The sequence below is a fragment of the Grammomys surdaster genome, unplaced genomic scaffold (genome assembly GCF_004785775.1).
Source record: "Grammomys surdaster isolate TR1022 unplaced genomic scaffold, NIH_TR_1.0 97, whole genome shotgun sequence".
NCBI lineage: Eukaryota > Metazoa > Chordata > Mammalia > Rodentia > Muridae > Grammomys > Grammomys surdaster.
The window spans coordinates 8,457,001-8,470,427 of NW_021604576.1; the positions used below are offsets into that span (position 1 = coordinate 8,457,001).

A 13,427-nucleotide genomic window follows, 5' to 3' on the forward strand; every position below is an offset into this window, starting at 1 on the left:
TTAAAAAACTGACACAACTTATTATCTGGATAGTGATTATCAAATTGACTATTAATGGTACAAACAAACAAGGCCCAATCAATGCAATTTTGAGATAAAATTTGAATCTGATCCTTATTATAAGGAGTAATAAACATGTCTGGTTCTTTACCAAACATTTGTAGGCTTACTTTATGGGCTTTAAACAACAAGAAAACTACTGCCAGTGTGTAAGGTAAAACAATCTTGGAGGGTGAAGCTTGCAAATGAACCCATAAAATATGGCCCTCCTGCCAAAAGGCACCTGTTGAAAATGTTTTGAGACAAAAACCACAAATAACAGATTCCTTGAATAGTCTACATAATTTAAACTAGCTTGTTCAAGACCTTCCTGTACCATTTTCAAGCATTCCCTAGCCTCTTCATTTAATTGTTTGGGGGAAGTGAGTGATGCATCTCCCTTAAGAATATCAAAGAGAGGGCTGGAGAGATGGCTTAGTGGTTAAGAGCACCGACTGTTCTTCCAGAGGTTCTGAGTTCAATTCCCAGCAACCACATGGTGGCTCACAACCATCTGTAATGGGATGCAATGTCCTCTTCTAGTGTGTCTGAAGACAGTGACAGTGTACTCATATACATAAAATAAATAAATAAATATTTGAAAAAAAAAAAAGAATATCAAAGAGAGATTTTGACTGTCCTGTGCTTAATTGTAAGGAAGATCTCAACCAATTTATGTCTCCTAACAATGTTTGATAATCATTTAAAGTTTTCAGAGTATCTATTCTAATCTGTAACTTCTGAGGACGAATCCCCTTTTTAATAATTCATGTCCTTCCTCATTTTGACATTTTAAGATCTTACTGCTCTTGAGGGGTGTGGCAGCTGTCCCCACTCCTTGTAAGGTGGAAGAGGATCTATTCAGGGGCCAGCTACTAGGCCAAGATGTTTTAGATATCACAGTAGTATCTGTACCAGTATCCAGAATTCCTTGCATAGGCTTTCCATCAATCCAAAGGTAAGTGTAGGGCAGTCCTCGAGGGTGCAAACCCAGAAGGCAGCAGTCCCTGTGGATCCAAATCCTTCATCACCTCTAATATGCTTAATTGTAGCATGTTTAGTGGATAACTGTGGCAAGAGAACTAGCTGAGCAATTCTGTCTCCCTGGGGAATAACTACAACTCCCCTATGCACAGTGACCATAATTTTAATTTCTCCAGTATAATCTGAGCCTATCACTCCCGGAAGGATCCTAATTCCCTTCAACAAGGCATTGCTACACCCTAGGAGAAGGCCTAGACTTCCTGAAGTGATAGGGCCATACACTCCAGTATCTAATACTTGAGGGCCCATTTGAGGTGTCAATACTGCTCTGGCGGAGGAGTAGAGGTCCAATCCTGTATTTCCTGGGTTACCTCCGACAAGTTCTTTGACACAAAGGGGTTGGTTTGAGGCACAAGCGGAACTGGAGAGGGGTAATAGTGGTATTCATGGCTCCATACACTTTGGTTTGTGGGGCCCAGAGCAGGCCCCGCCGCCCGTTTCCCCGGAGTGGGGGGAGAACGGCCATCAGCGTCTAATTTTGGCTTGCATTCATTACCCCAATGATGGCCTTTTTTGCATCAAGGGCACAGACCCGTAATTCCCTTGTTCCTTGGACAGTCCCTCTTAAAATGTCTAGCTTGGCCACATCCAAAGCAAGTTTTATTCTTGCCAGATCCTTTTTGCATGGCATCTGCAAGTACTTGTCCCATAACAAAATTTCCATCAATTTCCTTGCATACTCTAGTATAATCATTTAAGGTTTTTGATCTATGTGGTCTAATGGCTTCCTTGCACCATTTATTAGCATTTTCGAAGGCTAACTGTTTTACTAAGGGCATGGTGGTATCAGCGTACCCAAACAATTTTTCTGCTAACTGGAGTAGTCTATTCGAAAATCTTGGAAGGGCTCAGAGGGTCCTTGAACCACCTTAAATAGTTGATCTCCAGCTGCCTTCTTAGGCAAAGCTTTCCAGGATCTAACGGCTGCAGCGGCAATTTGGGCATAAACAGCAGGGTCATAATTAATCTGCTGATGGAGAACAGCATATTGTCCTGATCCAGTTAGCATTTCCAGATTTCTCTGGGGCTGCCCTCCCTGTGCATTTAATCTTGCTAAGATAACACATTGCTCCTGACATTCTCCCCTCCACAGTAAATAGTCTCCTCCACTCAACTTCATGCAGCATAGTTGTTGCCAATCTCCTGGGGTTAAATTAAATGTGTTATAGGACCCAAAAATTGCCAAAGTAAAGGGTGCCAAGGCCCCATAGGAGGAAAATACTTCTTTGAGGCTCTTTAATTCCTTAAAAGACAAAGGCATATGCTGCCTAAGCATTTGCCCAGGGTTATTAGGGTGAGGGACTTCCATTACAGGATAAGCATGATTGGAACTTGCTTTAGAAAAAATTACCCCCTTCTTAGGGATGGCCTCCTCTACTCACCAATCCCTCAGGGGAGCATTCATCATATGCCGGAGGAGCAGTGGCCTCTGTAGTATCCACCAAAGGATTTTTACTAGGTGGTTGCTCCCCTTTCTAATCTGCTCCCTTTCAGACTTTGCATTTTTTCAATATTTCCTTTAAATAAGCATTTCTTTTTCTAAAGTTTCTTCCTCATCCTCAGAACTGGAGCTATTCTCCACCTCATACAAAGATTTTTTTAGCTGCATCATCCTGTGCCACTACTCCTAGAAAGGAACTTACAATCCCCATGGCACAATCAAAACTCACATAGTGCTACTTTCAGTTTTATTCTGGGCCGCTTCTCCAATACATTCCACTCACTGCGCCAGCCGGCTTCTTTCAGGAATGATCCAATCAGGTTCTCCTCATTTTCCCGATTTTGGTGGAACCCACACTTGACAGCACCAGTGCTGCCACAGTACCGAGCTCTCAGGCGTAGGCCTGGGGGATTAAAGGAAGACACAGAGTCGGGTCATTAGTTATGAGAGAATGCCAAAGTTTTTACTGAGCAGGTTCAATATATATACCAAGACAGGGAAGGAAAAACACAAACAGGAACTCAACTTGGGGTCAATGGGCTGTCAAGTGTAAATTCCTTTCCTAGGGCACCATGTCTACATCATGATGTTTTGATCTTAGAAAAAACGTTACTTAGCAGAACGTTACTTAGTAGACAGCAGCACACGGAAAGTCTCAGCATGTAGGGCATGGCAGCCCTTCGGGGACCTACAAGTTTCTATTTGAATATATTTTGCAATTTTTTAAGTGTAACCTAGTGCAGATATAAAAATTAATTATATGGACTGAAGAGATGGCTCATTAATAAAGAATATTTGCTGGTCTTAGGACTAGAGTTTGATTCCCAGGACCCATGGCAGATGACTTTAAAGTGCCTGTAACTCCAGCTCCAGAGAATCCAACAATCTTTTCTGGCCTCCACAGGCACCTGCACACACACACACACACACACACACACACACATTAAAAAGAAAGAGTGACAGATTTACATATTCATTACTTAATTTTGATAATTTTAACTTTTAGGTGGAAAAAGTAAAACCTTTATTTTATTTTTAATTATATCCCAAATTATTGCCCTTATTATCCCAAAGAAACTCTTTTGTTTATCATTTGCAATACACCATATGAATACCATATAAAAGTTCTTCACCTATGTGAATAGCAGGAATCACATGCTCCTCTCTGGTTTTAACCTTTGTTTTAGCTTACTCAGGGACGCAGCTCACTAGGAATCTACAGATTAAGCCGTGGGATCTCAGTGAACACAGCATCATGTGGCTTAGATCTTACAGGATGGCTTTTTCCTGTTTGACCAGAGTAAAAATTTACAGGTGAGTGTATTTCTTATTCTAGTAGAGATTTGCATAATTATATGTAATGGCAGTTTAGTTTTGATTATGTTTAATAAATTTGGCCAGTATGTTAAAGCTCATGTGGTCTAATTTAAGTCACTTTTACTTGTTTAAATATTCTTTAATAATTATTTTGTAATAATTTTTAGGTTTGGAAAACTTCAAGTTCACCTAAAAGTTAGAAGGAAAATACAGTACATAGCCATGAATGCTACTTATTTAAATTCAGAGATAATTTTTATTTCTAATGACGATTCGACTCATCTCTTTCAAGTTCACCAGCCCACTTCCACCTTGGAGAGTGCCTTTTTCCCCTTAATAACCCTGTCTTAGTTAGGGCTTCTACTACTGTGAAGAGACACCATGACCATGGCAAAACTCACTCTCTCTCTCTCTCTCTCTCTCTCTCTCTCTCTCTCTCTCTCTCTCTCTCTCTCTCTTTTTTGGTTTTTCACGACAGGGTTTCTCTGTGTAGCCGTGGATGTCCTGGAACTCACTCTGTAGACCAGGCTGGCCTCGAACTCAGAAATCCGCCTGCCTCTGCCTCCCAAGTGCTAGGATTAAAGGCGTGTGCCACCACTTCCCAGCTGACCATGGCAACTCTTATAAAGGCAAACATTAAATTGGGGCTGGCTTATAGTTTCAGAGGTTTAGTTCATTATCACCATGATGGAAAGGATGCAGGCAGACATGGTGCTGGAGGAGCTGAGAGTTCTACATCTGGATCAGCAGGCAGCACGAAGTGAACTGTCTTGAGCTTCTGAGTCCTCAAAGCCTACCCCCTGGTAATACACTTCGAATAAGGCTACACTGACCCCAACAAGGCCGAACCTCCAAATAGTTCTATCCTTTATGGATCAAGTATTCAAACACAAGAGTCTATGGGGCTCATTCCTTTTCAAACTACCATAACTCCCCACCCTTATTTCTATCACTAAAGAAAAGATGAAAGGCTGTATTAAAGACATGGGGATGATTTTACTTCTTCATAATTCCCTTGTGATAAAACTAAACACAAACATGCTAAGATGGTTATAATGCTAAGTCTACATAATTCTAGGTAGTAAGACTAAGTCAGCAAATTGCGTGTGTAGGCTTTACAAATTAGTTTCTAATCTTATGAAAAATACTTCCCAGTACTGGCTAAAATTGACTCTACTTCCTCAGTGCACACCCGTATGGACCACCCTTGTGTCTTATAAATGAGCACCACTGAGATTGTGTGTAGGTAAAACTATTCTTAGTCAAAAGACCAACTACTTACTGTTTGTTATCTTTTGTAAGTTAGTCCTGGTTACTAAAGTTTTGCCTTACTCATGACAAAGGATTCCTTTTTAGAATTCCCCTCATATTTCTAAAAAAAGTTTAGAGAACAGGGATACTTGAATTTAAATTTTTAAAAATTACAGTTGTTTGCTTGTTTGTTTATTTATTTATTTATTGTGTGTGTGTGTGTGTGTGTGTGTGTGTGCTGTGTGTGTGTCAGGGGCAGATGGAGAGGAGGTGAGTCATGGATACCATGACACCTTTGTGGAGGTCAGAGAACAACTTGCAGGCATCTGTTCTCTCCTTCAACCACATGCATCTCAAGGATCAAAAGCAGGTTGTCAGGCTTGGTAGCAAGTGTCTACACACTGAACCATCTCACTGGCATGTGGTACATGAATTTAAATTAAAAAAAGAATAATGACTGCAAAATGTGCTCTCTAATGTATCTACGAGGAATAGCAGACATTTGAGTGGCATTATTGTTTATGATTTAACAGTCTAATTATCTTCTGCCAGCAGAACTTTGGAGTTTTTCTACACTGCACTGACATGTGCTTCAGTATTGTGTCTAATTTTGTTTTGCTTCCCCTTCTCATGTGATTAAAAGACTGAAACAAATTATATGTTTTTTCTCATACTTTTTCTTCAAATTATCTATCTGACAATTATCTCCTGAGAAACAATGGTCTAGGAACTGCACTAGTCCCTGGGAATAAAACGATATGCAAGACTACCCCATGCCTTTCCTTCTTAGTCGGTGTTCTAGTGAGTAACAGACATGTCAAGTGACTATACAACCCAGGAATAAGTACAAAGTGATGTAGGAGTTAAAATAGGAGAATGTGACCCACATCTGAGCACCAAGGAAGATTTTCGTAGATAACATTTTATTTAAAATAAGATTTAAGGGATGAGAGAAGTGCTTAGTAGAGGCAAGAAAGGGATATAGGGAAAATGGTCCAGACAGAAGAAACAGTATACACAAGGTTCATGAGGAAAGAGTAAGCTTGGCCAATTCACAGGCAGTATGGCTAATGGAGGAAGATCAGGAGGAAATGAGTTTGAGAAAGAAGTAGCTTGGGGCTCCATAATTCCGAGCTTTCTGTCATGCCAAGGACCTTAGTCTTTTCTCTAATGACACTGGAATCCTTGAAAGCATTTTATGTGAGAAACAAAATAACTAGATTTGTACTTCAGAATAATCTCTCTGTAGTTCATCATGGAAATCTGATTAGAAGGTGGTGATGTATGGAGCCAGCAGACTCGTTAGAAGAGTGAGACTGTGGTCAGGGAGGAGATGGTGCAGCTTGGTGAGAGCCGTGGAGTTGTGAATATATATGAGCATGTGATTGTATCACTTAAAGTATCACTATCTATACTTTATATAGTTAGAATCTGATAAATTAGAATCTTTCTATATAATATATTCTGGTAACACATTTTTAGAACAATGACAATGATTGGTTCTTTGTTTTCATCCCTTAGGTCTCCTTGGAAGAGATCATACAGTACTTCACAAACAACAATTGACACCAAGGAGGTTAAAAACTTCCTGGCCCTGGCTCACAAGTGGTGGGATGAGTATGGAAAGTTTGCAGCTCTTCATTCTATGAATGACCTACGAGTGCCATTCATTAGGTAACAGTCCAGAAACTCCCTTTAAGTCTTAACTTAAAAGTGCATCCTTCGCTAATTCACATTCCCTTCCCTTTTGATTTACTTACATTCAAAGTTTTACATTTTAGAGTTCCATTGGAAATTAGGGATATTTCTCATCATGATTTAAAACTACCAGCTTTAAGGTGGAGAGATGGTTCTGTAAAGAACCCTTGCTGCTCAAATAGGGTTTGGTTCTGATCACCCACATCAGGCAGCTTACAACCAGTCCAGCTGCAGGGGATCTGACATCCTCAGTTGGCTTCCGAGGGTACCCTGGGCTCATGTTCACATACCCAGAAACATAATTGAAAATTAAAAAATATATATTTAAAGCCATTTACTTGTAGAAACAGTACTAAAATCTCAGGTTGCTTTTACAACTTAACTTGAAATAATTTTTGGCCCTGTTATGTCAGTTAGAAATCAGTCCCGATGAAATGGCCCGAAAGTGCTGTGTCTTGAGGTTCCATTTATAGCTACTGATCTGCGGTGGCCTTGGTGACCTTTAGGCAGTTCTGATAAAGGAAACGTTACAGAGACAGATTGGCTCACTAGACTCTTTTGAGAGCTGATGTTGATGGGGGTTTAGTACCAGCCTTTGAAACCTACTTGGATAAATGAAATGTGGACCACATGTTTCAGTGGGAGGTAAAGAAAGACATGAGTTGAGAGGTCTTGCCAGTGATGCAGTCTGCATTTCAATACATCTGGGAGATTCCAGCATTACTAAGTTTGACAACTATAGTCAAACAACTGTAGCATCTTTATTTATTTACTTACTTATTTAATTTTTATGTGCAATGGTGTTTTTCTTGCATGTGTGTTTGTATGAAGGTGTTGGAATCTGGAGTTACAGATAGTTGTGCGCTGCCATGTGGTTGCTGGGAATTGAACCCAGATCCTCTGGCAGAGCAGTCAGTGCTCTTAACCACTAAGCCATCTCTCCAGCCCCCATCTATTTATGTATCACATAAAACACGTCATCTAGCATGATGTAAACCATGTGTACGTGCTTGGATTTTGTTTTCATCATAACTAGAAGCCATCAGAAGAAAATAATATGGTTTGAAAATAATAGCAACATCACTTTGTGACTGTTTGAAGAATGGATTGGACTTCATTTGATGCAGATCATTTCCTATAACATCCTGAAGGGATCAACTTAGCTAATGTCTGGATTATTTTAAGTCTAAGATGTTCATTATATATATGTTTATTTTAGTATATGTATAATTAAATTCATATATCCAATTTAAAGCTTAATTTGCAATTCTATACTATAAAGTATGTAACAGGTTATGTTGGTGCATGTGCAAATATGTTTGTGTATGTGGTAAAGCATTACTATGATTATTGTAGAATAAGTTTACTTGATTTTTGGTGTGAGTGTACATAGTCATACATGAACAGGCCCCACTAATTTAGAAGATTACAGGAGACATAATAAAGAAGGGAATATAGACATCTTAAATAAATGTGAAACTCTTACCTGCTTTTTAAATCTGTAAATAATGTATGAAGTTATCCTAGAAACTTCTGAAAACATAGTCAACAGAGGCTTTAAATTTTCATTCCATATTGTTGAGACAGTTTGACTGAAAATGTAGTTGAATAAAATTAGGTTCATTTGACTAGATTAGGTTGAAATTTTTTCTTTAGATTATTACTAGAGCAATGATAGATTAATGGCAGATAATCTCAGAACCTTGACTATCAAATGTACAAATTAAGTAGATCATTTCATTCTGAAAATAAAAGATAGGTTTATAATGATTCATTTCAAATGAGGATTCTGGACTAGACATGGTGGCAACTCTTCTGTGAACCCAGAACTCAGGTGTCTGAGAAAGGAAGATCGGGAGCTCAGGGTGTGTCTAAGCCTTGTAGCGAGCTCCTGTCTCAAAGTAAGACAGTGAAATAAGCAAATCAAATTAAATGAAGGTGAATATTTCCTTAAAGACTGTATATTTTAAAACCTTTTGTTGATTAAAAGTAGTTGTCTGTTTTTATATATTTTGAATTTTTATTTTAAAGAGACAATCTTTTAAAAACAAGTGCTAATCACTATCCAGGAAAGCCTTTATCTGGGATGAAGATTCTTGACGTTGGCTGTGGCGGTGGGTTATTAACTGAAGTAAGTACCTTACAGAGCCTTTTCCATTTTTTGCCCCGCACATGAGAATTTCTTAATGTGTCTAATAGTGCTAGTGAGATTAATAAATTCTTAAAATCATCCAAATAATAATTAAGTAGATCACATCAGGATGTTTACAGAAGCAATGCATTTCAAATAAATTCTAACTCATTCTTCAAATGAGAATACATGCATTATTAAGAATTTTATACATGCATTTAATGTGTTTTGATCAGAATTTTGTTATTTGGGGTAAAAAAATTGAGAAGTGGGTTTCTGCTTCATTTATCCTTTTAGCAAATAATATTATTTTAGTGAATAGTACTAATTTTAGTATTATTATAAAAGTTTTGTTTTTAAAATTAAAAAAAAATTTCATAAAACTCTACTGAAGATTTTGGGGTTTGTTTTTAATAATAAATAGGAATATGACGTTCAAATAGCTTTGCTTGATCTCTTCTATCCCAAGAAGTTAGGCAGTTTCTATGAGATTAAATACAGGTTTAGTCTGTCCTTTTATACATCTCAAAGCCTACAAGAGTTTTGCTCCTTGTGGGGATCAGTTCTTTCAGGTGCTCTGGAGTACTTAGATGTGCGGTTATTGTTTCCGAGTGGGAGATATATGTCTTACAGCTGTGCTCTCCAGTCTTCATTAGCACAGGACCTTTTGCATCATAATTTTATCTTTGATAGATATTTTCATTTATAGTTTTAGTATTTTATATGCTGCCCTTTGAAACACAGAATAGCAGTTTTGACTTATGAAAATTTTTAATTAGATTAATTTTTTAAAATTTCATGGTGTATGCTATATTGACATAATTTCTCTCCCCTCCATCTCCTCCCTCCAACCCTCCCCATGTTTCCCATATCAAATCTATGGCCTCTTTTAAAACATTACTGTTACACATATGTATAAGAACGAATATATGAATACAACCTGATGGTTTGTTGGTTCTGTTTAGTATTGCTTGAATGTATATATTTTTAGGGCCAACTACTTGGTATTGGATAACCAATTTGGATAAACTTTATTGTTAACAAGTGTTCTGTTTTCTTCTTAAGCATAACAATTTTTATGCCATTAGCCTCTAGGGCGACTGGGAGCTTCAGTTGTTGGAATCGATCCCGTGGCTGAAAACATTAAGATAGCACAGCACCATAAATCATTTGATCCAGTGCTGGATAAGAGGATCCAGTACAAAGTGTGTTCCCTGGAGGAGATTGTGGATGAGAGTGCAGAGTTGTTTGATGCCGTTGTGGCTTCTGAAGTTGTAGAGCATGTGATCAACCTGGAAACATTCATACAGTGCTGCTATCAAGTATTGAAAGTAAGAATTGGCTTCTTGTTTGCTTCTCAAAGTGTGTATCCATAGAATGCATTGTGCTGGGATACTTCAGCAGTTCAGCAAGTAAGATAGGAGAAAGACAATGAGAAAGAAAGATTAGGGCCTGGTATCTCTGCCAAAGATGACTTCTGCCCCTATGCTGCCTTCAATAGCAGGTCTTTCTAGTCTTTGAGGCCTTAATGCTGCACTAATCTATGGCCTATAAATATTTTTAAAGACGGTAAAATTATGGGTATGTGCATGTGAGTGCTGATCCCTGCGGAAGCTAGAGATACCAATCCCTCCTGGACCTGGGGTTACAGGAAGTTGTAGACTTCCCGGGATAGGCATTGGGAAGTGACCTTGGGTTCTGTGCAAGAGCAATATGCATGCTGAACCACTGAACTGCCTCTCCAGCCTCCGTCCATGCTTATTTCTTTAAAATTTGCCTTCCTTTATTAGATGCATGTGAGTGTTTACCTTCATGTATGCCATGTCATGTTTACCATGTTTTTGTTGTCCTCAGAGGCCAAAAGAGGGTGCTGGTCCCCTGGGATTAGAGTTAAATATGGTTGTGAGCCACTTTGTGTGTTCTGGACATCTACCTGGGGTCTCTAGAAGAGTAGCCAGTGCTCTTAATCAGAGTGGTCCCTCTAGCCCCTGCTCATATATTTTAAAGAAAGTTTTATTTCCATTTATTGAAAATAGAATTTTTCTCACATACTATATCTTGATTATGGTTTCCCTCCGTCTACTCCTACCATTTCCTCCCCCGCTCTGCTCCCCTCAGGATCCACTCCCTTTCCATCTCTTACTGAAAACAAGCAGGCTTCTAAGGGACAATTATAATATGATATGGTATGTTATGATATGACATGATAAAACAAAAAACTAGCATATCAGACTTGGACAAAACAAGCAAACAAAAGGAAAGATACCCAAGAGAAGACACAAGAACCAGAAACATACTTGTTTGCACATCCCATAAAAACACTAAGTGGAAGCTATAATATATATACAGAGGACATGGTGCAGACCTGTGAGGCTCGGCTGTCTCCGTTTGATTTTGATGTCCTCCATCCTCTCTGAATCTTATACTCTTTCGGTTTTCTCTTCCTCAGGCTTTCCTGAGGGAAAGGATTTGATGGAAACATCACATTTAGGGCTGAGTGTTCCATAGTCTCTCACTTTATACATAATGTCTTGCTGTGGGTCTCTGTCTTTGTTCCCATCTACTGCAGGAGGAAGCTCCTCTGATGATGGCTGAGCAAGACACTGATCTATTAGTGTAGCAGAATGTCATTAGGAGTCATTTCATTGCTATGTTTGTTCATTTTTCTTTGGTTTTGGTTTTACTCTAGGTCCCTGGGATATCTAGACTCAGGTTCTTGGTCACCCAAGTAGTGTTGTATATGGGTTCCTTCTTATGGAGAGGGCCTTAAGTCAAATCAGATATTGCTTGGTTTCCCCTCCAAACGTTGTGCTACCATTTCTCTAGCATTTGTTGCATGCAGGACACCATGTAGATCAAAGTGTTTGTGGCTGCTTATTTTGGTATCTGCGTTTCTCTTTTGATATCATGCAAAGTACCTTCCTGTATCAAAGACACTGGTTCATAGGGGAGGAGGCTTTATATGGCACTAGCAGGACTTCTCCATCTTCAGTGAGCTGTGTGGGTGTTGCTTGCTGTCAGTTCGTGAAGAATAACCTATAGTCTTGGCAACAGGCTAGGTTGTTTTGGGAGTCTCATGGGACCTCTTTGGCCAACAAATCAACAAAGATGTCTATTTGGGGCTCAGACTTCCCCTGTTATTTGGTGATTTTATTTAGATTGCTTTCATATATGTATACATTCTAGGAAACTTCTATTTTATCCCCTCAGATTGTTCTTAATTTTAACTGTCTCCCTGTTTTCCTTCCTTTGGCCCCCTCTCCCCATCACCTATTGGTCCTCCCATTCTAGACTTTCCTTCCATCCGTATCTGTTTATTCTATTTCCCTTTCCTAGTGAGGTCTATGTGTCCCCACTAGTCGCTTACTGTATACCTAACCTCTAAGGATTGTAGCTTGGGTATCACAGATTTAATGATAACATAGAGCTAATATCTACACATAAGTGATTCCATACCATACTTGTCTTTCTGGGTCTGAGATAACCTCACTCAGGATAATCTTTCCATCCATTTTCCATTTTACCTGCAAATTTTAATGTCTCATTCTTCTTAACAGCTGAACAGTATTCCAGTGTGTAAATGTATCACATTTTCTTTATCGCTTTTCCTGTTGCATAACATCTAGAAATTATTTTCAATTTCTTATTGTTATCAGTAGAACAACAATGAACATGGTTAAGCAAGTGTCTCTGTGATAGGATAAAGCATCCTTTGGATACAGCTGGCTCTTGAGATAGAGTTCCATCTTTCTACCTCAGTACCTGTGGAACTGCCACACTGGTTTCCATGGCATCTATACATGTTTGCAGTCCTGTGGCAATGAATGTTCTCCCAAGTCTCCATGCTTACAATCATGAGCTATCAACATAACTCTTACAAACTCACGGAAACTGAGCAACCCACAACTGAACGAAAATGGTTAGAGACAAATATTAAGAAAGAAATTGAAGGCTTTCTGGAATTGAATGAAAATGGATACAATTCCCTTTGGATGTGATTTCTTTTTTTTTTTTCTTTTTTCTTTCAAGTATCAAAAGATTTTTTTTATTTTTTTCAAGTATCAAAATAGATTTTATTTTCATTTTTTTCAAGTTTCAAAATAGATGTTATTTATTTATTTTTTACATATACTTTTTGGTTTGTTTGGGTTTTTGTTTTTTGGTTTGTTTTTCCTGGCTATTTTATTTATTTACAATACAGATGTCATCCCCTTTTTCCCATTTCCTCTCCCTAGAATCCCCTATCCCACCCCCCTCATCCTTTATGCTTTTATACCATTTTGATTACATGCATGTGTTAAGGTCAGTTCTAGGTTGAGGGTCTAGCAGTACAATAGATGCAAATAGTAAAGGAACAAGCAATACAATAAACACAAATAGTCAAAGAAAAAGCAAGGCATTAAATCCAATTACATGAACACTCCCATGATCACTGTTTCTAAGGGCTTATCAGGATGATCAAAGTATCTGAGCCTACTTCCCTGTCCTAGCCCAAGGTCACTTTCA

The 13,427-nt window shown here is 38.6% G+C and overlaps 1 protein-coding gene across 3 annotated transcripts in view; it reads left to right on the forward strand.

Annotated features, from left to right (window-relative positions):
• Window positions 1-13,427, forward strand: part of Coq3 (coenzyme Q3, methyltransferase) — a 41,080-nt gene that overhangs the window by 19,831 nt on the left and 7,822 nt on the right. For all 3 annotated transcript variants that reach the window (XM_028780375.1, XM_028780368.1, XM_028780358.1), the window contains 4 exons: window positions 3,712-3,838; window positions 6,614-6,766; window positions 8,822-8,921; window positions 10,010-10,252. In XM_028780375.1, the coding sequence (XP_028636208.1) occupies window positions 3,780-3,838; window positions 6,614-6,766; window positions 8,822-8,921; window positions 10,010-10,252 (555 nt within the window). In that variant the 5' untranslated portion in view covers window positions 3,712-3,779. The remainder of the gene's footprint in view (window positions 1-3,711; window positions 3,839-6,613; window positions 6,767-8,821; window positions 8,922-10,009; window positions 10,253-13,427) is intronic.